Source organism: Alosa alosa, chromosome 16 (assembly GCF_017589495.1).
Source record: "Alosa alosa isolate M-15738 ecotype Scorff River chromosome 16, AALO_Geno_1.1, whole genome shotgun sequence".
NCBI lineage: Eukaryota > Metazoa > Chordata > Actinopteri > Clupeiformes > Clupeidae > Alosa > Alosa alosa.
Window position 1 is genome coordinate 20497757 of NC_063204.1, and position 26267 is coordinate 20524023.

At 48.1% G+C, this 26267-nt stretch overlaps 1 protein-coding gene across 4 annotated transcripts in view; it reads left to right on the forward strand.

Annotated features, from left to right (window-relative positions):
- The window catches only part of stau2 (staufen double-stranded RNA binding protein 2), a 101959-nt gene that overhangs the window by 28189 nt on the left and 47503 nt on the right, over positions 1 to 26267 (forward strand). For all 4 annotated transcript variants that reach the window (XM_048266743.1, XM_048266746.1, XM_048266744.1 and 1 more), the window contains 6 exons: positions 2556 to 2663; positions 9608 to 9820; positions 10689 to 10826; positions 14054 to 14185; positions 16286 to 16343; positions 22731 to 23032. In XM_048266743.1, coding sequence (XP_048122700.1) covers positions 2556 to 2663; positions 9608 to 9820; positions 10689 to 10826; positions 14054 to 14185; positions 16286 to 16343; positions 22731 to 23032 — 951 coding nt within the window. The remainder of the gene's footprint in view (positions 1 to 2555; positions 2664 to 9607; positions 9821 to 10688; positions 10827 to 14053; positions 14186 to 16285; positions 16344 to 22730; positions 23033 to 26267) is intronic.

Here is a 26267-nt window from a genome sequence, read left to right on the forward strand (position 1 = left end):
ATGTCTCCGAAAACTCATTCACCTCTGCCGAAAAAAACAAAATAAGCCTGTGCGAAATGGCAACGTTGGCAGCGGTTGAGTTTTAAACTGTCCTGGCGTCGCCGAGCTTGTTCTGTCTTGCGCCAGACCTCTTGTCTCGAGAATGAGCTCTTTGTTGGGCACCACTCTGCTGTGTAGCTGCGTAAATTGAGGTGCACCCCCACTTTCCAAATCATTGTACCACACCCACACCCACGCCACCCCCATAGACATACACACAGTCACACACATACCTCCCCAACCCAACCCCTCTTGAACCTCTTTGTGTTTTTGTGGCAACCTGACAACGCCAGATCCTCCCAGAGCTGCACACCTCAGGTAACCATCACCTTCTGCTCCCGCGTCTCATTGGCTGCGGTCTCAGAGTTGAGAGCCGAGTCGAGGTGCATTAGGGAGATGTGCCCTCCTTTGGGAGAGCCAGGCGATCTGGTTCAGTGGTGTCTGACGGAGCAGAACTAATTGGATAGTACTCTGTGCAGGACACGCAGGCAACACTCAGGCAGGCAGACAGGCAGACATCCTGTACAGCACAGAGCCACGGCCCATGAGATGCAGGCTGGACAGGAGCTGACCTGGATTACAGTCACTCTCACTAGACAACTCTTCCAGCCATGCACACACACACACACACACACACACACACACACACATACACACTCACACCTACACACACACACACACACACCTACACACACACACACACACACACACACACACACACACACACACACACACACACACACACACTAGAGAGAGAGAGAGAAAAGTGTATGCAATGCAAAAGAAGATATGCCAGAAAAATCCTGTACATATGTTTGTGATTCTTTCATAAAGAAGACAAAGAGAAGGGGCCACAGCAGAATGCTTGTTGGTTCTAAAACAGAAAGAAACTGGCGTAGAACCCAGGAAAACATTCCTTAACGGAGAAGGTTCCGTGCAGGTATATGGTACGGTTTATAAAGCTATTTTGAGAACCTTTATTTGGGGTGGGGTGGGGGTCTGGTGTAGAGTAATGGATGTGAGCAATGGTGGGTGTAGTGAGCGAAGCGGAGCAGTGACCGCACACGGAGCAGGAAACGGCCCCTGGAAGGACGTGATGAGAGATTGAGCACCGTGCCGGAGGCCCGTTGGAACGTGGTGGAGAGACGGGATATGAGAGACGTCAGATTATTTTAACGTTTGGAAAGCCCTCTTTCACTTTTTTTCCTCCCGCCGGCTCGCTCGCTCACGGATCAGACCTCGAAGAAGAAAGAGAATAAAAGTACAAAATCAGTGTTTTAATCCTCTGCTGGTACTGTTTGCCACGCGATGGCAACCTAGATGGCAGCTCACTCTGGCGCAGGTGTGGTCTGGGTCCAGTACAGAAGTGGGCCAGAGGTGGGCCCGATCCGGGCCAGACTGAGGGATTCTGGAGTTGGCTGTTCTGTGCAGTCGAGGGCTTTGTGGGTATGATGATACATGAGAGCGCACGAGCGGAGAGCGGGTGTCTAATTGCGTCTAAGCACGAGCTGAATGATGGATGTTTCTGGGTCGTCTGGGGACATTTGAGAAACATCGTTTGCACTCCGTTTCAAGTGTTCACAAAGCTAGCCAGGAAGCATGGAGGACTCGTGTCTTATGTGTGTTGTGTGTGTCCTAAAGCACTTGTGTTCTGAGCCACTCAGAGTTTCCATTAACTGTCAAAGGGTCAAAGGTCGTCATATGCCCTTAGGGAAAACATCATGTGTGCATCTAGTTTTCAAGGCCTCTTCTAAATAGCAATCTCCGTGTGCGTGCGTGCGTGTGTGTATGTTCTTTGAAGTGTCATCTTAATGTCATAAGCACCTAACAAACATCCACAACAACAGATGGCTCTCTCTCAGCACAAGATCAGCCTTGAAGGGAAAGAAGATGTTCACACTGTAACACACACACACACACACACACACACACACACACAAAAGCAGTGCCAATGAGAGGCCCCAGTCTACAAAAAAATCCCCCCCATGTGATCGTTCTGAGGCATGCAAGAACGAGGACAAGGCACTCTCACCGGTCATGTGGCTGGACTCTGTGTACAGGCTGGAGCAGTGGAGCGCCAGGCCGCACTGTTTGTCCATTCTCATGATGTCTAAAGTGAAACAGAAAAGGGCCCTGGTTTTCTCAGCAGTCACATGAGAAACACCAGTCATCCGTTGAAGGGGGATTTAAGTCTCTGATATCAGATTAGGAAACCGATGAATGAAATAATAAAGTTGAACCCTCAGAGACATCTTGGCCAATGAGATCAGGGGAGAAAAAAAAAAATCAACAAATATCTTTTCGTAAGAAAGTTGAACCTTTTCTTTTTCTCTCGCTCTCTGCCCTCACTCTCATGTGTTACTCACCCGCTCCGTCTGTCTGACTTTCACCCTCCATTTCTCCTGTCTCTCTATTTCTCAGTCTTTTTTGGCAGATGTTAAGTTCTAACAGGAAGTGTGTGTGTGTGTGTGTGCATATCTATGTGTGTGAATATCTGTGTGTGAAACTCTTTTCAGTGTCCCGAGGAGAAGAGTGAAGCAGAAGAGAACAGCGACGCCAGTAAATCGGAGATCAGCCTGGTCTACGAGATCGCCCTCAAGAGAAACATGCCAGTCAACTTCGAGGTGAGCCACTGGTGCTCTCCTAGGCAGTACCGCAATGCCCCACCTCCCACCTCACTCCAGCCCAGTGTTACAGAGAAAAGTCATGGCATGAAGCCAATAACAAACATCTCTCTCGGACCTCTTAAAGGCACGCATGCTAAAAAGTTAGTGACCCTGGATGACTGGATTTACTGTTACAGCATAGGACTCCTTTCCCAGAGATCAAGCAGTTTAACACGAATGAATTTGAAGCTCACGCAATAAAAACAGGCCATATTTTCTTAGCAAATACAGGAAATGAAATCAATATTGTGACTGTAGCCAAAGTTAAGCCTGTTTTAAGTGATGTACCCCAGAAAACAATCAAGACTGCTGCCTGGTCCCTTTATTGTTGTTTATGTAAAGAATGGTTGTTATTTACTAAAGTTTGTCACCTTGGCAGAAATGTCTATGGGCCACACGGGTAGTGTGATTGTCAGATCAAAATCTTAAATGCAGCAGTAGCTGCTGTTTTCCATCATAGTGTTTGGCTACTACTGTCGTTTTAGATGTAGGGGAAAAAAGCTGTTTTTGTTGCAGATGGAATTCATTTTAAGGATGAATAAGAAGATGATGGGATGGCTCACCAAATGTACTTGGGTGGCTGCAATGCATAAAATGGGTGGTCCACAGGAGTTAAGCATATGTGTCGCAAACGCTTTCTATTAGTTTCAAGCTTGTGGTGTTAAGACTAATCATTAACTTTTGATTCGGATAGGGAGTATTTATCTTATTTGTTGACTAGATTTGTGAAGTAATTCCCATGTGTTCGCCACATCTCTGTCTACGAAACTGCCTCAGAAGCAATTATTATTTTCTGTGTGTGAAGTTTCTGACAGCTTCTAAAGATTGTGATTAGCAATGCCTCAGTCAAGATAACATATGGTAACCGTGGTGACATCCCTTGGACCTGACAACCTGTTAAGAAACTCATGTTTTTTTTTCCACCATCCACGCGTGCTCCTACGCAAAACTCAAGGTCCTCTTATTCAGAGAGCGATGTGCTAGTGTCTGTCAAAGAAGAGAGAGGGAATTTTAAATGAGGACTGTTGTGCGACCCGGTTGTCCTTGGGCTTTTCTCTCACCATGTACTTCAGCATTCATCTCTTTGGTCAGCAGAGCATGCACAGATTTTTGGTTTGCCGATTGAATAGGAAATTAAAAATCAAATCTCATCAACTTAATACGGGATAAAGGTTGGAAGGGATTTCTGTTGTGTTATTAAATGTTCTCATGTGGTTGCTCTCTGTTGAAGAGTAATTCAGTAATTGCTCTCGAAAAGCCCTGAATTTGTGAATGTGAAGCCGAAGAGTCATGGTTTCCTCCATCGATGACCGCTTTTAATGTGAAACATGCAAACCGATTGACTCTGTCACATTTGGTGGCCTGATGTGCAGCTAAAACAAACACAAATGTCTGTGGTCTGGTGATGTCTCGAGATTATTGCACCCTCGTTATTATATGAAATGGCTCTGTCCCTCGTCGCCGTCTACGACGTTGCAATATGTAGTCATCAGCCAAGCTTTGGTAAACTCCTTCTCCGGTCCAAATTCCCCAGACGCTAGATTCAGAAAGATTCCTGACTGCTTGCATGCAATCTACCCTGTTTAAAGGCTCGTATCCAACAGTGTTTGCACATGACATTGCCCTGTTATCCCCCTCCTCTCTCTCTCACACGCACACGCACACAAAAACAAACATGTACACTCCTTTCCTTCTGTGTTTGTACCATTATTCATCTGTGAGATCCTGGATGCTGCTCAACCATGTCAATTTTTTTTTTTTCTGGAGCTTTCTGTCTCTCCCCTGATGTCTTTTGGGTTTGACGGCACAGACTTTTTTGCTTGGCCTCGTCATCCAGTTCTTCGAAGCTCCAGACTGCAGTCATCATAAGTAATAGAATATTGGCCTGCACAGGCCAGTGTGTTGAAACCCTTCAGCTTCCCTTTGCTTATGATCTCTCATGAGTTACACCAGCCACACACACTCTCTCGCCCCTTCCCTGCTTACCACCAAGTCAAGGATCTTCTCCAACACTAAACACACACTGTCAGATGTCATCAAACAGAGGTCCCCTTCAAAGAGATCGATACATAAATCACAGCTTTTGTGTAGATGACGCCCGACTAAGGAGATACAAGAGACGTGAGGCTTGTTGAACCACCCATCATGTACATAAGTACCTCCCTGCAGGCCGAGCGCATCGACGAGGCACACAAAAGAGGTATTCTTCGGCCTGTCACTGGACTGTATTGTCCCACCCTTGGTATAATATCCTGCCTCTCCGTGGTGTTGGAACCATGCAAAGGATCTTGGAGGCAAGCAACAACCCCGCCCCAAAAAAATGGTCTTGTCTTCTTCCTCACAACTAGGTTTAACACCCACCTCACATTTGTTATGTGTGTCCGTGTGTAATAAAAGACAAGAAGAGGGGGCCATCAGTGTGTGTGTGTGGGGGTCTTAGTGTGTGGGATAGGGGCTTGTGGCAGACAGACATCGAGTTACAGTGCCACTCACTGGCTTTTATTTCTCTTTCTTCGCTCTTTTGCTGTCTTTCTCTTTCTCTCTCTCTCTCTGTCTTTCTCTTTCTCTCTGTCTGTCTTTTCTCCTGACAACCTAATACATGGCGTGTCGGGCGAGCGAGACAAGAGGGGAGGGTGGGATGGAGGGAGGGAGAGGAAGCGTCTCCCATCGCCCAGTGCTCGGAGCGATGAAGATGAGAACGCATCAGAGCCCCGGCCCTCGCGCTGAAACCCCATCGCCTTGCCGCGGATTCGGTGTCGCCTCCTTGCCGCCGACCGGAGCGTGTCTGCCGCCCTGAAAGGAGACAGACACCCCCCACCCCCACCCCTTTGCCCGACTCCTCCTCATGAACCCCATCTCAGCCAAGAGTCGAGATCCCCCCTCCACCCCATCCTCCATGCCTATCGCTCACCTTTCAGCTGTAGGAAGGGTGTGTCTTCATCATATTTGGCCTTGTTGTTGGGGAAATGGAACGCCATAGCGCTTGGCTCCATCTGGGCATGTAAGGGGGAGGCCCACCACACAGTGCAGGGGCATCTTTTTTATTTGATCATGTCCTTAGTAACCACTTTTTTACGGATACCAAGTCTGGGCTGCCAGCCTTCTCCATTGGCCCTCGCCTTGTCTCAGCGACATTGTTAAACACTCACTGGTAAGGTTACTCCCTCTTCTTTTTGCCGGAGCCAGACCTCTTGAAGAAAGTCAGACGATATGGCAGCAATGGGAAACCTAAACTAAATGTTCTCGTGTGACAGGCCAAACACTGTCCCTAGTCGAAGACCAACTCATTCATAAGGCCTAGCTTGCGCAAAACTCTTTGTTTTTTCCAAATACACGCTGAACTCGCTCGGAAAAAAAGCAGAGGATGATGTGTTCATTCACATGTAATATTATAATCAGTCCCAGCCCAGCAAGAGGGGGATTTCATCTCGCTGTTGAAGATGATGCGGCTTAAAGGTTTTGCCAAGCTGCACTTCCTAACTCAACGAGGCAGTGCCTTGAAAACGGACCGCAGGGAAACGGACTCCAACGCTCTACAGCAGCTTCCAGTTCTTTACACATCCTCTGCATTCGCAACATCACGCCACACCCCACAGCTCTGCAATGCGTTAACTCATTATCGCAAAGACAACAGTGAAGCCTCGGGAAAACATATTATATTATTAATACGCTGATTTACTACCAGAAGCAGAGTAACTGTAACTCAATGGGACTTTTCCTGGTTAAATAAAGGTCAAATCAAATACATAAGATAAAGAGCACACGTTCAGAGTGTGAAAGAACCAAGGAGGGAGAGGGAGGGATGTTCGCTTATGTAACAACTATGTCCCTCGATGAGGAGGCCACTTCACATCAAGGTCCTGTAAATATGTGGTCGTGGCATCGCATCAACTCCGGGGGTAGATAATGTCTCTTTGTGCTCCACACTGGCGGCCATTGAGCCAGAAGAACTGCAGATGAACTGAGCCGTCATGTGTGCTACAGCCTCTGCTGGGCAGATGATGTGCTAAGCTCGCGGACAATCAGCTGGAACACGGAGCTGCAACCCAAACAATACATGGCTTTTCATTTGTCGAGGTGAAGAGCCTCCTAAAGAAGGGGAACTCAAAGCAAAAGGAACTGCAGTATTTGGTCATTTTCTGAATGACTTACAGTAAAACAAGTCGCACACTAAAGGAGGCCATTGCAACCTCATTAAATCACAAAAAATTAAGCCACCCCGAGAGGTTCCAGTGATTTTAGAACAGCTAAGCGGTGTTGTTAGACATGACGCGTCGCGCATTGGCATAACCGTTTTTTTAAAACGGTTACTACATACAGTGCCTACAGTATAAAAAGTTATTTTTCCCACCTTTTAATATTTCTACTTTTACTGCTTTTATAAATGGAATCTTGATCAATTTAATTTGCCCTTTTTTACAATAATCTACAAAAATCCCCTCTTTAATATATGAATGACTGGACCTTCAAGACACAGGTGTCTTTATATTACTATACTATACACATTCACTGCACTCAGGGATCTCCATTTTATTAGCACCATTTGGTTAGATCGCTGTTGATTTAGATCAGTCACTTTAAGAGGGGTGGATATTAAAGCAATAAAACAAAAGCCCAGCAATGAGAAATTAAATGATTTATTCATAGATAATCATTCTTCTGCCAAGAAATATATGTCTTCTATCAGAATGGTTGCCAAGCAACGTTGAAACGCAGCAATTCTAACTTTTGTATCAATTAGTCGTGGCGCAGTAATATAGAATGAAATGCGGCCAACACGGAAGGGTTGTGCTGGGTTTTACAACGACATCATATGTGATCATAATTGAGGACCTATCCATTTTAGAAGTAGAATTTGACCAACCCATACAACGTAGAGGACATCAGACAGGTGTCATGATGGAGGAGTCCTGTTGTCCAGGTGCCAGGGTCCTGATTGGTCAGAAACAGATCTCATGTCCTTCTGAGTGAATGAGGACCTTAGGGATAACCTCAGGAGAGGGTTCCCTTTCAGCACTCAGAGAGAGAGAGGGTTGAGGACAGTTTGGTAAGGAGAGAGGGATAGAGTGAGAACGATAGAGGGAAAGGGAAAAGAGGGAGGGAAATGAGTAAAGGGGAGAGAGAGGACCATTCGTGCAGAAAGAGTGATTGAACACCAGGGAGAGATAGAGAGAGGGGGGAACGAGGGAATGAGAAAAGAAATGGGAGAATTGAGGAGAAAGGAATAGGAGAAAGCGTAAGCATTAAAGCAAAAAAGAGAGAGCGCTTGAACAGGGGTTGGGGCAGAGGAGGGGGGGGGGGTGCTGGATGAAGTGGTGCAATAGAGCGCAAGACCTGAGAGTGGACAGATGGACAGTGAAGAGGAGAGAGAGGAGAGGGAAACTGAGCGTGAGAGAAAGTGGGAGATGGAACAAGACCTGGAGAGAGAAAGAGAGAGAGAGAGCAGGAGAGAGTGAAGAGAGTGGCGAGAGGCTCTGTGTGCAGCCTTGGGTGACTGCATGGTGTTCTGTGGTTGAAACCAGACCGCTCTCTGAGGCCTCGGCCCAGTTCACCTGTTTAGAGGCGACCCCACACACACACACACACACACTCACACACTCAACCACACACACAATCCCACTATCCCACATCCCACATCCCACCTCCGCCCATGTCCATGTCACACAGGAAGTGGTCGGTGTGATTGCAGAACCATGACGTCACCCCCTGAGCTCGGATTTGTTTGCTTAAGGTTTCTCCTGACAACTGCAGAATGGGCCCCCAAAGCCAGTCCCAGCCAACGCTGGGAAGAGTGCAATAAAGAACAGCCGTCAGGGAAACAGCATTTTATTTATGTGTGTGCGTGCGTGCGTGCGTGCGTCCGTGCGTAAGTGTGAGTGACTGAGGGATTCTCATATATGAAGGATCCTCACTCACTATGCATGCCTATAACTGAGTGTGTAAAAAACATGGGATGTGTGCGCGCGCATGCGTGTCCACTTGCCTGTCACACACTTCCTTGTACCAACCCTACTGTAGCTCTGGCTGTCCCCACTCTCTGTGCGTGGCAATCTTCATCCTCCCAGCAGCCGACGCAGCAGCCAATGTGGCTCAGTGTTGCCTCTGAGATGTCAGCGCATGGTACACTGTCACTCTAGCTTACGCTAGCACCCCCAGAAATCTGAATGCAATTAACACACGCAGGAGGTGGGGGGTGGGGGGGGGGGGGGGCACCCACGCTCAATCCCACATGAATAATTTATTTGTTTTAGAGGAGAAAGAAAAAAAGCAAAGCCTAAGTGAGCGAGGCGAGTCTTGGCCCGAGAGCTCTCAGGTTGTTTATCACTTCTGGGCTCGGCGCTCGTATCAGAACGCAGAACTCGGACCAGGCTGCGGCAGGAGAGACAGACATGAACACATGAATGGAATTAAATGGTAATATATCAGCACGGGAGAGAGAGAGAGAGAGAGAGAGCGTTGGAGTTATAGGGCCTGACTTATGTAAGCTCCGCCGCACCAGCCTCCTCTCCAGGGACAGAGAAGTTCAGAGAGAGAGAGAGAGAGAGAGAGCTGGAGACCACAGCCACCAGGCATATCCAACTCTGTGTGTGTGTGTGTGGGGTGTTCCTCTTATTCAAGTTCTGGTTCTTAGAACTGGGAAAACTGGGAGCAGCAATCAAAGAAAGTGTGTGTGTGTGTGTGGGTGGGTGTGTGTTCCTCCTATTCAAGTTTAGGTTCTGAGAACTGGAAACAGCAACCAAAGAATGTGTGTGTGTGTGTGTGTGTGTGTGTGTGTGTGTGTGTGTGTGTGTGTTCCTCTTCCAGGTTTTGGTCTGAGAAAATGGTTACCATGCAACATGTAATTTGTTACGTTTGTTTTTTTTTGTGTGTGTGTGCGTGTGTGTTTATCCTGACTGGTGTAGGTCCTAAAAGAAAGTGGCCCCCCGCACATGAAGAGCTTCCTGACACGGGTGACAGTTGGCGAGTTCTGTGCTGATGGCGAGGGCAACAGCAAGAAACTCTCCAAGAAGCGGGCGGCCCTTACCATTCTCCAAGAGCTCAAGAAACTGCCATTCCTGCCCGTCATAGAGAAACCTAAACTACACTATAAGAAACGGCCCAAAACCATATTAAAGGTCCGTACAACATAAGTTTGTTTGTGTGTATGAGAAAATGTGAGAAATTGTGTTTGTTTGAGTGCAAGAGAATGTGTGTTAGTTTGTTCAGGTATCAGTATGTGTGTGTATGCATACACATGTGTGCTTTTGACTGCATGTATACATTTGTATGTGCCTGTGAAAGAGAGAGTGTGTGGGATGGCCAAAGGGAGGGCTAAACAGCTTGCAAAGTACAGTGCCATCTCTGCTATTATTGGCAACCGCCACATATGGCGGAGACGTTGCTACTTATACCCTTAAAAACAAGCACAATACTCAGTTAAGTTATATATCACTTTAAGTGATATTGTGAAGACCTGGTGCATGCTACTGGTCCATAGGTTTACATTATGTATTGTACTGCATTATTAATATTTGTGTCCCTGTACCATTTTCTTCATGTGGACATAAATAAATGGTTAAAATGTGTGTTTGTGTGTGCGTGTGTGTGTGAGCTGGGTCTAATGGGTGCCACTGTACGTGTTATTTCTCGGCCTGAGTCATGCCGGTGACCCTGTGATCAGAGTGCAGAATCATGCTGCGGTCCCTGGTGGTCTCCCTTTTCTCACTCTTTCCACTCCTCCTTTTGTCACTTGTTCATCCTCCTCTTTCTCTGACAAACTGTGCTTGCACTCCACCTCTCACCTTTCTTGGTCGCTGTTTCAGTTAAACTTTCTTGCTTTTCTTTTTTCAATCTTTTCACTTATCTGTCTTTTCCCGTCTTTCTTTGATGCCTCCTTTTTCAACTATGTCAACTTTTCTCACCCTCCCTCTCACTCGCTCTCCTCATCCCCCCCCCCCCCTCTTGCCCTCCCTCCCTCGCCTCTCTCCCTCCGTCCCTCTCTAGACGGGTCCAGAGTATGGTCAGGGGATGAACCCCATCAGCCGGTTGGCTCAGATTCAGCAGGCCAAGAAGGAGAAGGAGCCCGAGTACATGCTGCTGTCGGAGAGGGGGATGCCGCGTCGCCGCGAGTTCATCATGCAGGTGAGTGTGTGTGTGTGTGTGTGTGTGTGTGGGGGGGGTTGTACATGTGTACATGTTGTTGTAGTGCCCTCGCACCGTTGTACAAGTGAGGGACATCTGATGAGAGTGTGTGTGTGAGGGAAATGATGGGAGTGTGAGCGTGAGAGAGAGAGAGAGAGAGATCTAGGGAGTGTGTGTGTGTGAGAGATGCAGAGAGAGTGTGAGGGAGGAAGTGGGAGAGATGGAGAGCAGAGGAATGGAAATGAGTAATACAGGTAAAGTGTGTATGAAGAGAGAGAGAGAGAGAGAGAGAGAGAGAGAGAGAAGTGGGGGATGAATGGGAGAGTGTGAGAGAGAGAGAGAACGTGGGATAAGAGAAGAGCAGAGGACAAATAGGGAGAGATAGAGCAGGAGATCCCTGGACAAACACTGATTACACTCTGCTATGTCATCTGTCTTCATCAGGGGTGCTGTCACACACGCACACACAAACAAACACACACACACACACACACAAACACACACACCGCTCTCCATAGTGGCTGATTACGCACAGCCTCTGGAAGCTGCAGGATAAATCCCTTTCCTGCACAGGCCAAATTAACCGGCACACTTAGTTTTAATTAAGAGTTTTATTTGCATAGCTCAGTAGGATTCTCTAATTGACAAATGATTCATCGGAGATAACGATGCACACAGCGAACCTTGTGCTCGCTGGTCTTCACTCAGTTTCAATAGATGACTTCTCCCAAAGCGAGTGTTCATAGCTTTTGTACTAAAACCAAGGTCATGTCATGTAGTTTTTTCCCTACGTTAAAACAGCAGCATAGAGAAGTGAGTAAGTGAATGGATAACCGCTGTCTGTAATATACCAGAAGCATACTGAATCGGAGGCATTGAAACTGAATGGAGTCACAAAGCCTCCGTGGAGTCCTCCACCACCCCCTCCAGAGGAGGTGCAGTAATGTTACAGTAATGTTGCAGTAATGTTTCAGTTTAGTTCCTGCAACCTCAGAGTTGCCCTCACTTCTGCACACCTTTTAGGTTGCCTGTCTTCGTGCTTCCTTGTGGCTGTTTTGCGCATAGTGAATCAGAGGCTTATAAATCCGAATGGAGACGCAGAGCATATGTCACCCTTTTGTAAATGCTTCACTGTCCCTGTCTTCCCTTCTATAGGTCTTACGAGCCATTCAACTTTGCCGTCGCCATCTTTGACTTACTCATCTGCTGACTGAGTGTCTAAGAAGGAGAAAGTTGGCCCTGGCTTAAATCCATCTCTTTACAGCCAGAAAAAATAAATCTAGCTGTCTTTTATGGGAAAGCTCTTTCCAGTAAAATAGCACTCTGACCTCCGCATGTAAGAATGACAGTTTACAAAAGCCCTACAAAGAATTGCTGTTGCGAAATGGGGACTCTTAAAAAAAGAAAGAAAGAAAGAAAGGGGGAGAAAAGAAGGAAGAAAGTAAGATGGGGAGAGGGAGGGAGTGAGAGAGAGTGATAGAGAGAGGGGAAAAGAAGGAGTGAGATGGAGGGAGAGAAAGGGAGAGATCTTGTCTTCGGGCCCCCACCGCTTCACTGCGATGATTCACCACGGCCTTAATAGCTTTCTGCAGCATCAGTCCAAACGCTGTCACTTCCTGAAGGGGCCAGTTGAGTCAATTCTCTCACTCTGTCTATATCTCTTTCCCTCCCTCCTTCTTCACTCTATCACTTATCTCTCTCTCTCTCTCTTTCTCCGTATCTCTCAGGAGTTAATAATCAAGACTTCATTCAATGAAAGAATTAAACTGCTTGCTCGTCTCCCTTCAGCCAATGGGGAAAAAAAATAGTGAAACAAAAAAAACAGAGGCAGGGGTATTTTGTTTACGGCATGACATCCCCATTCTGTTTGGTTTCTCTTCCTCTTCTCCTCTCTTCCATCCTCCGTCTTCCCCGTCCGCTTAATCCTCCTTTTCTCCGCTGGCGTGGCGTGTTTGGCGGGTACGAGCAGAAGCACCCCCCCACACACACACACACACACATACGCACAAACACACTCCAAAAAGCGATTCTCCATGGCCCTTTCTACCCCCCCTCCTCTCTCTCTGACTGGCATCAGCTCTCTGCTTGTGTGCTTATTCCTTTGTGTGGCCCGAGTCGCTTCTAAAATTTCCACATTGTTCCCCCCTGCCGGGGCTGCGGGGCATAAATGAGTTTCTGTTCTTCAGGGAGGAGGGGGCCGTGTGTGTGTGTGTGTGTGTGTGTGTGTGTGTGTGTGTGTGTTTGGGAAGTAGGGGGAGAGGAGGCTTTTGGGCTACATGTTGCTCAGCGCAGCTCAACAAGCTTTCGTCTGGAACCAAAGCAGCTAAACCCTTTCAAGTTTTCACTATTTTTGTGGGATGCATTGACTCGTTGTCGTTGATTATTTTGTTTCCTGGTCTTTTTTTCTTTCTTTGTTCGTCCTTGCTCGTCATTGTGTATTCCTGAACAGACTTGTTCCGCTGTCGGTTTGTCCGTCGCGGCGTACTGTAACAAGAGCCTGTTTTAGCCTCCCACGATTCCCGATCATTTTATAGCTCTGGAATGCTGTTAGTGCAGCTTTTCCCACTTGTGTTTACCTTACTGACCGAGGCCTGATTTACGCCTACAAATATCTGCTTATTTTACTGCAAGTCTGACTTACCTCCACGAGTGTCTGCTTATTTTATTTGCAGACAGATTTTATGTTGCGGCTCGATGCAAAATAAACACGGGAAGCCCGAATATAATCCCGCCACCTGTTCGCCATCGCCTAATCCAATTACCACGGACAGACGCACACGTCCAAGGCAAAACACTGTGCTGCAACTGTTTGACTCACGCTCAAACAACTACCCCATAAACTATCCTCTGGGTCCATACAGTACACAGAGAGGGTCGCCCTCTGCACCCCTCCAGAGGGCCTGCTGTACAGTTTTCTGTGGCGTTACTGCAGCCTGAGGGAGATTATACATGAGGGCAACTTTTTGAGCAACGTGGCTGGGCAATCACATTATTGGTTCTTGGTGTTCTGCTTGGATGGCCGCAACAAGTTACTCACTGATTGTTAAAGGTCTCGAGATTTAATAATTTGAGCAATATCAATCACATGTTCGTTGTATCATTATGTATTTTGTGTGTGTGTGTGTGTGTGTGTGTGTGTTGTGTGTTTTGTGTGTGTGTGTGTGTGTGTGTGTGTGTGTGTGTGTGTGTGTGTGTGTGTGTGTATGTATGTGTGTGTGTTTACATAGGTGAAAGTAGGAGGGGAGATGGCCACAGGCACAGGACCCAATAAGAAGGTGGCCAAGAGGAACGCAGCAGAGGCCATGCTGCTTCAGCTGGGCTACAAGGCGTCCACCCCGTTACCTACCTCCCCAGACAAGGTCAGTAGATTTCAGAGAGAGAGAGAGAGAGAGAGAGAGAGAGTGAGGCGTCCACCCCGTTACCTACCTCCCCAGACAAGGTCAGTAGATCTCAGAGAGAGAAAGGGAGAGAGAGGTGTGCAGTCCACTAGCTACCTCCCCAGTAGGGCTGGGTGATATGGACCTAAATTCATATCCTGGTATTTGTAGGCTGAATGGCGGTATACATGGGTTAAACGGGTTAAACACTCAGTTGTAAGTCAAACTCACACGTATGAGCACTTTTGTTGATTGTAATCAAAATAACATGGAGGGTTTCCTCCAATGTTTGAAAATATGTAGATGCAAAACATGTAAATGAAAAATATATAAACCAATTAAAAACAATTCTCTGAATCTGAATCTCTGAATGCTTTCATCAACAGTCCTCAACAGACTGATTAAAATAGAATAGAATTCTAGAACCCTGCTGATTCCTAAAAAAATATTGAAACCCTTAAATTAAGTAAAATCAACAATTACAAATCAATGAATCAGATATAATTGATGTATTGTATTGCGTGATTGAACGTGATTGAATTGCATAAATTAGCTGGTGCATATTGATTTTGATTTCATGTTTGTTAATGCAATGGACCTATTCAGATATTTATAATAGGCTATGTGCATATTTGCAATCATACGAGTAACTGATCTTGGGGAAATATAAGCCCTGTAAGCAGCATTATCTAAATCTATGTCCCTACTCCCCAGAAAAGGTCAATAGATCTTAGAGAGAGAGAGAGAGGTGTCCACCCTGCTACCTACCTCCCCAGACGAGGCCAGTAGGTTAGAGAGAGAGAGGTGTCCACCCTGCTACCTACCTCCCCAGATGAGGCCAGTAGGTTAGAGAGAGAGAGGTGTCCACCCTGCTACCTACCTCCCCAGATGAGGCCAGTAGGTTAGAGAGAGAGAAAGAGAAAGAGAGGTGTCTACACTGCTACGTACCTACCTCCCCAGACAACGTCAGTAGATCATCATAAAAGAGACTGATGGATAGATAGAGAATAGACATTTCTAGAGATATCTAACAGATATGTCAGATATGGTCTGTAGGACCCTGCAGACATCTGCAGAATACTGTTGGTGTATACTGAAGAGAGGTGGAGGAAAGATGGATAGACATTTGCACTTACATCTGCTCATCCAGCAGACTCTTTTATTCAAAACCTAATACAGGACAGTGTAAAAACATCTGCAACCAGGTGGCTCTCTGCTCCGTCACCAGGGTGGTAGTTAGCACCTCTACCTACTGAGTGCTCTACACATTGAACTACAGAAGCACTTTGACATTTCTACAGACATCTATGGAGATAAAGGATTTGGGAAGGGAGAGTGTGTGAGAGGAGAGAGAGAGAAAAAGAGAGAGAGGGGCAGACTGGGGAGTAAGATGGACTTAAACATTGCCAAATCCCACAGTCCTTTAACATCTCCGCTCACATCACAAACACTTTGTTTTTTGACCACCTTTGGAGACTCACTCTCCAGAGGCTTGCCATCAGTTTGAGCCCCACCACCGGGGCTGCCAGACAGCACTGCAAGGCCCCGTAGCACGTAGCCTGTTGGAGCCGCCTATAGAGAGAGAGAGAGCACCTTTTCAGCTCCTGCCTGTAACCCAGCCCCCACCACCCCCTAAGCCTGCAAAGACTTGGCTGGGCTGGTGACAGTTGCTCAAGGATGTCTTAATTTGGGCACACCCCCTAACCCCCCATCTCTCCCTCTGCTTACCCAACCACCCCCTCCCTCGCATGAAAACAGTAGGAAGCAACTTGTCTGACACACTGAAAAGCGGTTTTGGTAAACTGGCTTCTCTTCCATTTTTTCCCTCCCCTCCTTCCTCTCTCTCTCTGTCTCTCTCTCTCTTTCTCTCTCATTCTTTCTCTTTCCCCCTCTCTCCACTGGCTCTCTCATTCTCTCTCATTCCCTTGCCATTCCCTCGCTCTCTCCTCCTTCCCATGCTCTCGCCCCCCCTCCATCTTCCTCCCCCTCTACCCCCCCTTCCTCTCTCTCCTTCTCTCTCTCTCCCTCTCTCTCTCTCTCTCTCTCTCTCTCTCACATCCCTCTCCTCTTCCCTCTCTGCAGATGGACAACAAAGGCTGGAATGGACAAAGAGCGTCTTTCCCTGAACCCACGAATAACAGTGAGTGTTTGTGGGGGCCGCTCCAGCCCAGGTGACATGCGGGCGTTTAATCTGGATGACTGGTCAATGGGCCTCTGACTGTCAGCTCAATCCACCTCCCGTGTGTGTGGAGACTGCAAATCCACAAGGCCCATTCACTTACACACTGGGCGCAAAGCAGTGTTGGGCAACACACACACACACACACACACACACACACACACACACACACACACACACACACACACACACACAAACTCAACAAACACACACACATTCACACAGTCATATGTATACCCCCTTTTTTTCTTAATAACACATACACACACACAGGCATACTGTATGCACACTCACCCACACAAACACACCCCTTCTCTGTAGGTCATGCATGCACACCCTCTCTTTCTCTCTCTCTCTCAGACACACACAAGCAGGGACTAACATGCTGGATATATGTGGATTTATACCTTACATGCGTAAACTCATATGTACACATAGCGTTTAAACACAGTCACTCACGCACATGCATACACTAACACACATACACACCCACCTTCTCTGGACTGCTGCTTGCCAGATAGGATTAGCCCCCCTCCCCAACCCAACCCTCCAAATCACACACACACACACACACACACACACACACACACACACAGTCGCAGACTTTCCCATGTGTGTGGGATGTTCAGCAATTGCATGAAATTATAGAACGAAGCCCCCATTATATAAGAGACAGCCGGGATCAAAGGCCTTTCAGGCGCCATCAAAGGCTCACATTCACCATCTCACATTCCATACCGTTTGCCTTGCCACTGATTAATCGGCTTCTCTCCAGATGGGGCAGAGATAGTGGGTCAGTGTGGTCTGATGGGGAGAAGATTTACATCACAGCCTGCCTGCATTAGGGTATTTCAGTTTGAAAGGGTGAGAATGAGTCAGTTTTGTGTGTGGCATTTGAAGGGATAGATACAAACAATTGTGCAAGAAGGTTGGGGTACCCATCCCCCTTTGTTTTTGTGGAGTTTTGAAATAAACTGGCAAAAAGCTACGGTGAATGAAGTCGCTTCAGTGATGTCAGCTTTGGAGATTTCGATGCAGCTTGACGATGGCATTCTTGGAAATGATGAAATGACACCAATGGAGAAGGATGTTTTTTTTCCCTTGTGTCTGTGTGTGTGTGTGTGTGTGTGTGTGTGTGTGTGTGTGTGTGTGTATGTGTTTCCCCTTTCCCTTTTTTCTACAAAGTTTGTATCATTCTCAGTCAGCGTGTGGTGCAAACATTGGCCGGCCGCCCACTTTCGCACAAATCGAACGGAGAGACGCTTGCTCAGTCTCTTGCTCACGCTCACCTCCCTAGACACTGTCAGAGCCCCGTGCTCTGAAGCCCACTCAGCTTCCATGACTTCCCCATAAAAGAGCTATTTTTGGGACGGTGCTGACCGTGTCATCGATGGAGGGCGATGACAGTGTAGTCAGGCCCCTTGGGCCGCTTGTGTCGGGGGAGAAAAAGAGGCGAGGTTAGGGTAAGGTCTCCGTTTTGGTGAGCGTTTACCACGAAAAACGCCTTTTTTTGACGGTTCGGTTTTGTTTTGTTTTGTTTTTTTGGCCTGCAGACCCACCCTGGAGGGCGTCCATTTTTCCTAACCCCTCCGAGAGTTCATCTCGCCCCGTCAGCAGCACCGGGGGCCAACTGTCTTTTTCATTACCTCCGCGCGGCCTCGCCAGAGCGGACCTGTTAATGTCGAAATAATGTTCGTCGTTCAAGCGCCAGGATTTGCAATCTGCGTGAGCTGCCAGTGAGAGCGGTTACGGCCCCGTGAAGGGCACTGACACACAACAGAGGCGCGTTTGCATGGGAACGACCAGGGGGGAATCGACGTCTCCCAACCCCACCCCCCGGCTCTCACTGCTCTGACCGCCGCTGCCCGGAATTGGGACATTCCGCTTCACTCTGCTGCTCCTCATCTGGCTGTTCCCCACTCACTCACTCCTCCTCTCCGTGCTGCTCTGGGCACAGGAGCCCATCACGGCTCAGTAGTGAAAAGTTAATGGCAGATTAAGATTGACACATGGAACAAAATGGCAGATTGGAATCAGGATCCCAATTTAGGTTTCTGCCTCCCAGCGCACCCCCACCCCCACCCCCCACGCACAGAAGGGACACTGTGTCATGGCACCGATGAGTAAGAAGACCAAGAACCAGAAAAACACATTTTTAAACGAAAGCACGAGAGAGAGAATAAGGGCGAGTAAGAGTGAGAGACAGCAAAGATGTGGTCATTCTCTCTGCTCCGAGGGCATATGTACTGTAATGTGAGGCATATTGAAAAGTATAGGACCGCACGTCAGGCCCCATCAGTCCGTTTACTGTCACGTCACCCCGTTGCTAGTTTGCTTTACACAACTTGTGTGATTAGAGGTAGTCGTGATTCATCTTGAGCAACCCATCAACCCACGGATTTAAGTTTGTTTTCATCCTTTCTTGTGCATTTGTCAATTCAAGTCACATTTTATTGATGTATTTTAAAAAGAAAGTGTGCTCCAGTTAGTTGAATCAGTTGGCCATAAAAGTAAACCGCATGATAGAATAGGATCATTTATTAAAGAATAAGAGACTACAAACGTAATGACATCTTAAACTTGTAGGAAAGTAAGTTGTTGAAAGTAATCAAGTAAAATCAAACAAACAAGCAAACACACAAAGTTTATACACAACCATGGTGACTGGTATAATGGGCTGCCACTCATTGAGATCTTCATTCTGGACGAGAGGAGAGTGAAGCTGAGGAGAGGAGGAGAGAGGAAGGGAGAGAAGAAGAGAGGAGAGAGAAGAGGAGTGCAGAGGTGAGGTGCAGTGAAGAGAGGAGAGAGGAGAGGAGGTGTGAGAAGAGGAGAGGATGAGGGCCATGCAGAAATGATTAGGGCTCTGTCTGAGAGGAGCATTCTCCAGGGTCCTCCCAGGGGGTTATTGCAGCATGGCCCTTTTTTCGTCAGCTTATGTTGCCACGTTTCATTTCCTGACAAGAGTCTGTGTGTGTGTGTGTGTGTGTGTGTGTGTGTGTGTGTGTGTGTGTGTGCGCGCGCTTGTGTGTGTGTGTGTTTGTGTGTGTGTGTTTGTGTGTTTGTTTGTGTGTGTTTGTGCATGTGCGTGTATGTGTGTGTTTGTGCATGCTTGCGTGCCTACATGCAGCCATGTTTGTCTGTGCAAGGAGTGTGTTTATGTGTCTGCCTGTGAATTGCCTGTGAATTGTGTGTGAGTGTCTGTGTTTAATGTGTTTGCGTCAGACATGCCTAGTGTGTGTGTGTGTGTGTGTGTGTGTGTGTGTGTGTGTGTGTGTGTGTGTGTCTGTGTCTGTGTCTGTGTGTGTATGTTTGTGTTTAGTATCTAGAGTCCTGTTGCTTCATTGTTTTGATTTACAGTTTGGGCTCTCATCCTTATTTGTTTAAAATCAGGCACTGGGCCCTGGGCTGGCCTTTGGCCAGTACACCGTTCTCAGACAGAGCCCATTAGTTTGGGCGGAACCATGGGAGAGGGTGAGAGGGAGGCGTGGAATCATGGGTATTTTTTTTCTTCCTCTCTCTTTCTCTCTCTCTCTCTCTCTCTCCCATTTTGCCGCCCTCCTTTGTGCATTTATGTTTTTTAGTTGCATGTCAATGGTGATGTCATGCTGGCTCACACCTAGCCCTTTTACGGTATGTTACATTCGTAGGCAGTCGCTGGTGCGGCCGCTGCAGCGCTGACTTGTGTAAGTTTAAATTGAACTTGTCATTTGGACATCTGAAAAATCTGTGTCAGTTTGCGCTATTTCTGGGCACTCTCCCACTGAGATGACCACAGGGACCCTTGACTGGTGTTTCTGATTTGTGCTCCATCCCTTGAATCCATATTCTGCAGACGGACACACACACACTTTTTGTACAAAACATGCATGTATCATCAATACCCAGATGTGTGTCTATCTGCATCCTTATGGGGTTACGTAAAATAATATTTAGAAGCTTGCAAACAAGAATCCAGACCAAGATATGATGCTCCGTAAAGACCCAGCTTGGATGCTGGAGAGCCGAGCAGCTTTCAAAGAATCTGTTTTGTTTTTTTTCCCCAGCTAGCCGTATTTGTACTGTTGCCGATGCAAACAGGAAGTTAGCGAGTTCTCTAACCTCTCCGGATAGCAGCTGAGCTCATGAGCAGCTCTGGCTCACGTCTGGCCTGGTTCCGGCCCAGATCCCCGTCGACATCAGCTGCGGTCCGTGCTAGCGCCAGTGCACAGCTGTGTGGCCAGGAACAGCTGTTCTCCCCCTGGTCTCCAGCGACCTTGTCTGAGGGCTAAACTTGCATGTTTTTCCAATAGGCTAATCCAGAACTAGCAGCAACCAAAGGGGGAAATAAGTGAAAGGAAAAGAAAAACAATCATTCAATGGAAAAAGGACTCCGCCTTTTTTTGCTCTGTCTGGGATGCTGCTCAAGCTGTTCTCAGGACAGTGGTCCAGACGACTTTCTCGCCCATTTTAGCGGTTCCACGGTTCTCGTTTCGGGATGCGTCATCAGCTTAATTAGAGCATGTTCTTGACGCAGCCTGTGGCCATGGGATCCGATGTGATGCTTTAGTGTCTCCTCATGTCTGCACTTCTCATAGCATCTGTGCACAACGAATGTTCAAGGCTACGTTAAGGTGTTGGGGGCAGCCCTAAAGGTTAGAGGTGCAAGCCTGGCCCCAAAGGTCATCGGGTTTGATCTGGACCGGCAAGAAAAGGGATGGGGGGGGTGGCGGGGGTTGTTGAGTGTGTCGGTTGATTAGTCCCGCCTAACCACCGCAACTGCTGATGTTGAAGAGGCTGCCCACATCTCTATGTGTGTCTGTGTATGTGTCTTGTACTGTGTATGTGTTCATTGCCAACAGATGAGTTAATTACAGTTGATTAAAATATAAAGTATCTGTACTACAAAAAAAGATTTGGACCAATTTCCTCGGGGCAAGCAACTTTCCCTGTTCTTGAGAGTATTTTAAGTGGTAATCCAGTAATGTAATGCATGTTGGATGATTAGCCGCCACTAGTGTTGTATACACATCCACATTCTTGTCAATCAGAAGCATAGCATAGCATGGAATTTATGAGAAGCCAAGCAAGTGTATGCTTTAAAATTGAGCAAATCTCATGCCAAGTCACCAAGGGTAGAATAACTTTTCCGCATGCCAGCCCAAACAGCTCTATCTGTAAATGATGTTCCCATCTGAACCCAATACTGAGCCAAAGCACACAGGCCCCCCTTTGGCAAAAAAGGATGGTGGTTCATGTGCGCAAATCTCTTTGGCAGGTAACGATGTGAACGGTAATGACTGCTCTCCCTCTTTCTCTCTCTCTCTCATTCTCTCTCTATCTGTCTCCCATGTTTCCATTCAATCGCTCTGTCTCTATCACTCTTCTCTCTCACTTCTTCCCCTCTGTCTGTCTTCCTCATCATCCCTCATCTCCCCTGTTCTCTCTTTTCTCACATAAACTTATATATATTAGCTGCTCCTTACTGCACCTCCTTCTCTCCTCTTTCTCCTCTCCTCCTCCTCATCACTCCTCATGTTTCCTCCTCTTCTTCTCTTCCATCTTCTCTCCTCTTCCTCCTCTTCCTCCTTCTCACTCCTCCTTTGTCTTCTCCTCTTTTCTCCTCTCTACCTCCTCACTCCTCACTCTGTTTCATCACTCTTCTTCTCTTTCCATCTTCTCTCCCTCTTCCTCCTCTTCCCTCCCTTCTCAGCCTCCTTTGTCTCCTCCTCTTTCTCCCTCTCCTCCTCCTCCTCTATTTCCTCCTCTTCTTCTCTTCCATCTTCTCTCCCTCTTCCTCCTCTTCCTCCCTTCTCCTCCTCCTTTGTTCCCCATCTGAACCCAATACTCCTCCTCCTCTATTTCCTCCTCTTCTTCTCTTCCATCTTCTCTCCCCTCTTCCTCCTCTTCCCTCCCTTCTCCTCCTCCTTTGTCTCCTCCTCTTTCTCCCTCTCCTCCTCCTCCTCTATTTCCTCCTCTTCTTCTCTTCCATCTTCTCTCCCCTCTTCCTCCTCTTCCTCCCTTCTCCTCCTCTTTCTCCCTCTCCTCCTCCTCCTCTATTTCCTCCTCTTCTTCTCTTCCATCTTCTCTCCCTCGCTTTCTCTCTCTTCACTTCTCCTTACACCTCCCTTCTCCTCCTCTTTCTCCCTCTCCTCCTCCTCCTCCTCCTCCTCTATTTCCTCCTCTTCTTCTCTTCCGCTGCCTCTCCCCTCTTCCCTCCTCTTCCCTCCCTTCTCCCTCATCGCTGTCTCCTCCTCTTTCTCCCTCTCCTCCCCTCCTCCTCCTCCTCTATTTCCTCCTCTTCTTCTCTTCCATCTTCTCTCCCCTCTTCCTCCTCTTCCCTCCCTTCTCTTCTCTCTGGTCCTGCAGCACAAAAGGGAATCCTCCACCTCTCCCCAGACGTCTACCAGGAGATGGAGGCCAGTCGGAACAAGGGCGGCCCCGTCTCCTCCTACCTGGGCCCCGGCACCAAGGACCCGTACTACACCGGGCCGGGCAGCACGGCGGCCATGGCCCGCGAGCTGCTGCTCAACGGCTCGTCTTCCACGGCGGTGACGGCGAGCGAGGTCCTGGGGCCCAAGGGCAAGACACCTGCTCTGGCCCCGGCCGTATCGGCGTCCGTGCAGCCCGCACAGCAGCTGGAGTACTTGGCCCGCATTCAGGGCTTCCAGGTATGGGGGGAGAAAAGGGGATGGATGGAGAGGATGAATGAATGATGGTGGTCCAGCGGAACCTCCTCCATGGCACAAGTGTGTGCACAAGTGTACACACACACACACACACACACACACACACACATACACACATGCATTCATTCACAGAGATACACACACAGACACACACATTCATAAATACATACATACATACAGTACATACGTACATTTATTCATTCACAGAGATATACACATGTGCACATAACACACACACACACACATACTGTACACACACACACACACACACACACACACACACACACAGTAAACATGCCACCTTCCTTATTTAGTTTCCCATTTCTCTCCCTGGTGCTGGTCAGGTTTCATAACACTGCTCCACCAGACCCTTCATACACCCATACACTTGTACTTTCCAGACAGTGTGTGTGTGTGTGTGTAAATTAGAACCAGAACCTGCTTTTGTCATTGATGTCAGATTTATAAAACTGATCCCACCACCACCCTCCCCCACAGGACTGCTCTGTTTCCTCTATCTGTTCTGTTGCTAACAGGGAATGAACACCTGTCTGGGTCCTGGGTCCTGTGAACCTTCACTCTCTGTGTGTGTGTGTGTGTGTGTGTGTGTGTGTGTGTGTGTACACAATGCGCTCCAGTGCTTCTCTTCCCAAATCGACTCGGTCTGTTTTTCAGATCGTGTGCAGATGACTGGGAGCTCGCTGCCTGTGCATTCCTCATGCCCTTACATGGGCCCCCCGTTAATTTCGGGGCAGATGCTTCTTATAATGGACAGTAAAAACATTTTATCTTAACCTGCTGAAGGCTCCTTTGAAAGCCCCGTTTGTTATTGCTGCGAGTCTTCCTGTGTCCTGAAACCCGATGAAGCAAGGAGCACCGGCCAAACATAAATATGGAGACGCAGCAGGTTTGCGTTAGTCAGGGAGGTGGATGTTGCAGAGGTGGTGCTGGTGGTGGTGGTGTGTGTGCATGCGTGCGTGCCTGTGTGTGTGTGTTGGGGTGGAGGGCGAGTGCAGCTGTACTGGATGACAGAACAGAGAACCTGCACTGTGAGTGAATCATTCACAACTTAAGCCCTGTACCTCCCCACCCAGCCCCCCCCACCCCACCCCCTCCCATCCTGCTTCAAACTCCCTGATAAGTATTGGGACCAGGGATGTCTGAATGGGCCTGCGTCTCTCTGTATGGGACCGAGGCAGGATCAGGAGTGTGTAATGGAGAAACAAGGTCAATATGGCTTTCATTGAGCAGTTTCATTGTGCTCTGCATTGGCAATGAGGAGCCTGGACACACTAGACACTGGGCTTCGTTTTTCTCTCTCTCTCTCTCTATCCCTATCTCTATCTCTTTTTTTCTCCCTCTCTCTTTCACATTTGCTCGAAGCATAGATTGCTGTGTGTATGTGTTTATGTGTGTGTGTGTGTGTGGAGATGTTAGTCGATTTCCTCTTCGCCCCCCCTCCTCCCCCGTCTCAGGCACACGCTCGCTCTGCCAGGCATCACTTGATCTTTCCCTCTCCCTCTGCCAGACCCCTAAACACCAAGCACTGCCGCCCGTCCGCCTGCTCGCTCTCTCTCGCTCCCGCACCCCTTTGCCAGAACATTCTCCCCAATCAGTCTCGAATGGGGTACCGAGGAACAGACAAAGAGCTACAAAGTCGTAAACATTAACCACATTCACCCACTGCATGTTTGCCCCCCACTCTCTCTCTCTCTCTCTCCCTCTCTCTCTCTCTCTCTCTCTCTCCCTCACTTTACTGTGTCTCTTTACCTGCAAACGAGTGGAGGATGTGGTTCAGCCATGTTGTTTTTGAGATATATATTTATATGTCTGTCTCTGATTTCAGCTTGGGGCAGCAAAACAAAGGAAGGGAGGAGAGTGTGGGGTTTGTGGAGGTAGAGGAGAGCCAGGAGGGGCAGGTTTCTGCTGGGCATCGCTGCACCAACCCCGGCTTCGGGGGTAAATCTTTGTTGGCGGCACAAGGGTCTGACAGAGAGATAGAGAGATGGAGAGAGAGAGAGAGAGAGAGAGAGAGAGGCGTGTGTTATTAATTTCAGCGTTTGGGGATGGCTGGCACGGGCCATATCGGGTGGAAGTAGGGCAGAAATAATGGACAGAGTGGAGTAATGTGCAACACATGCTTTTTATTGTCCTCTCTCTCTCTCTCTCTCTCTCTCTCGCTCGCCTGCCCCCTCCTTCCCTCCCTCACATGCCTCCTTATTTGTTATTCTTGTTTTGGGTTGTTGCATCTACTGTTTGTCCACTGACTCTCACACACACACTCACACACACACACATACAAACACACACACACACACACACACACACAGAGAGAGATCGATGCACATACACACACACAGATGCTTATAATCACTCAACACTCGCTCCTTCTCACTCACCCACTACCTCGCATGCACACTTACCTCAACACTCTGTCTGTCATTCATTCACTCACTCACTCTCCGCCCTCTCTCTCTTTCCAACATCATCAATGGCGTGTCAATACCCCAACTTAACGGCCACCCTCGACTGTCAGCTTTCGAGCTTTCTAAAGGGCTTCTGGGGCCTTGGGAGAGGGAACATAGAGGGAGGTGATGATGTATCTGTCCTGTTTAATGGTTGATGATTAGTGTAACTGGGTGAGGATTAGTGTTACAATGTATATTGCTATATTAGCTTTACAAATATTGGATTTGGTCATATTGTAGCTAAGCAGTCAGTCACGCTAATTAAGCACATCTGAATTGGACAGAGAAACAGAGAGGGAGAGGGAGAGAGAGAGAGAGAGAGAGAGAGGGTGAGAGAGACATGGAGAAAGAGGGAGAATAAAACACAGGAAGAGAAAGACCAAGAGAAGGAGAATGGAACAGGAAGGGAGAATGAGAGAGAGAGAGAGAACAGAGAGAGAGAGAGATGAGAGAGAGAGAGAGAGAGAGAGAGAGGGGAGGGAGAGGAGAGAGAGAGAGGAGGGGAGAGGGAGAGGGAGAGAGAGGGAGAGGAGAGGAGAGGAGAGGGAGGGGAGGAGAGGGCCCCCCGCTAGGACCCCAGGCCCCAGGCCCTGAGCGCTGCTGCCGGTGCCCAGAGGAGAGCAGGGGAGGTGGGGCACCGAAGGGAATCTCTGTGGGAACGGAGCTCGGAGCTCAGCCCCGCACATCAGGTACTCCCGTCATAAAGGGGCTATTGTGCTGGACACCGCCGCCACCGCTGCGCAGCTGGG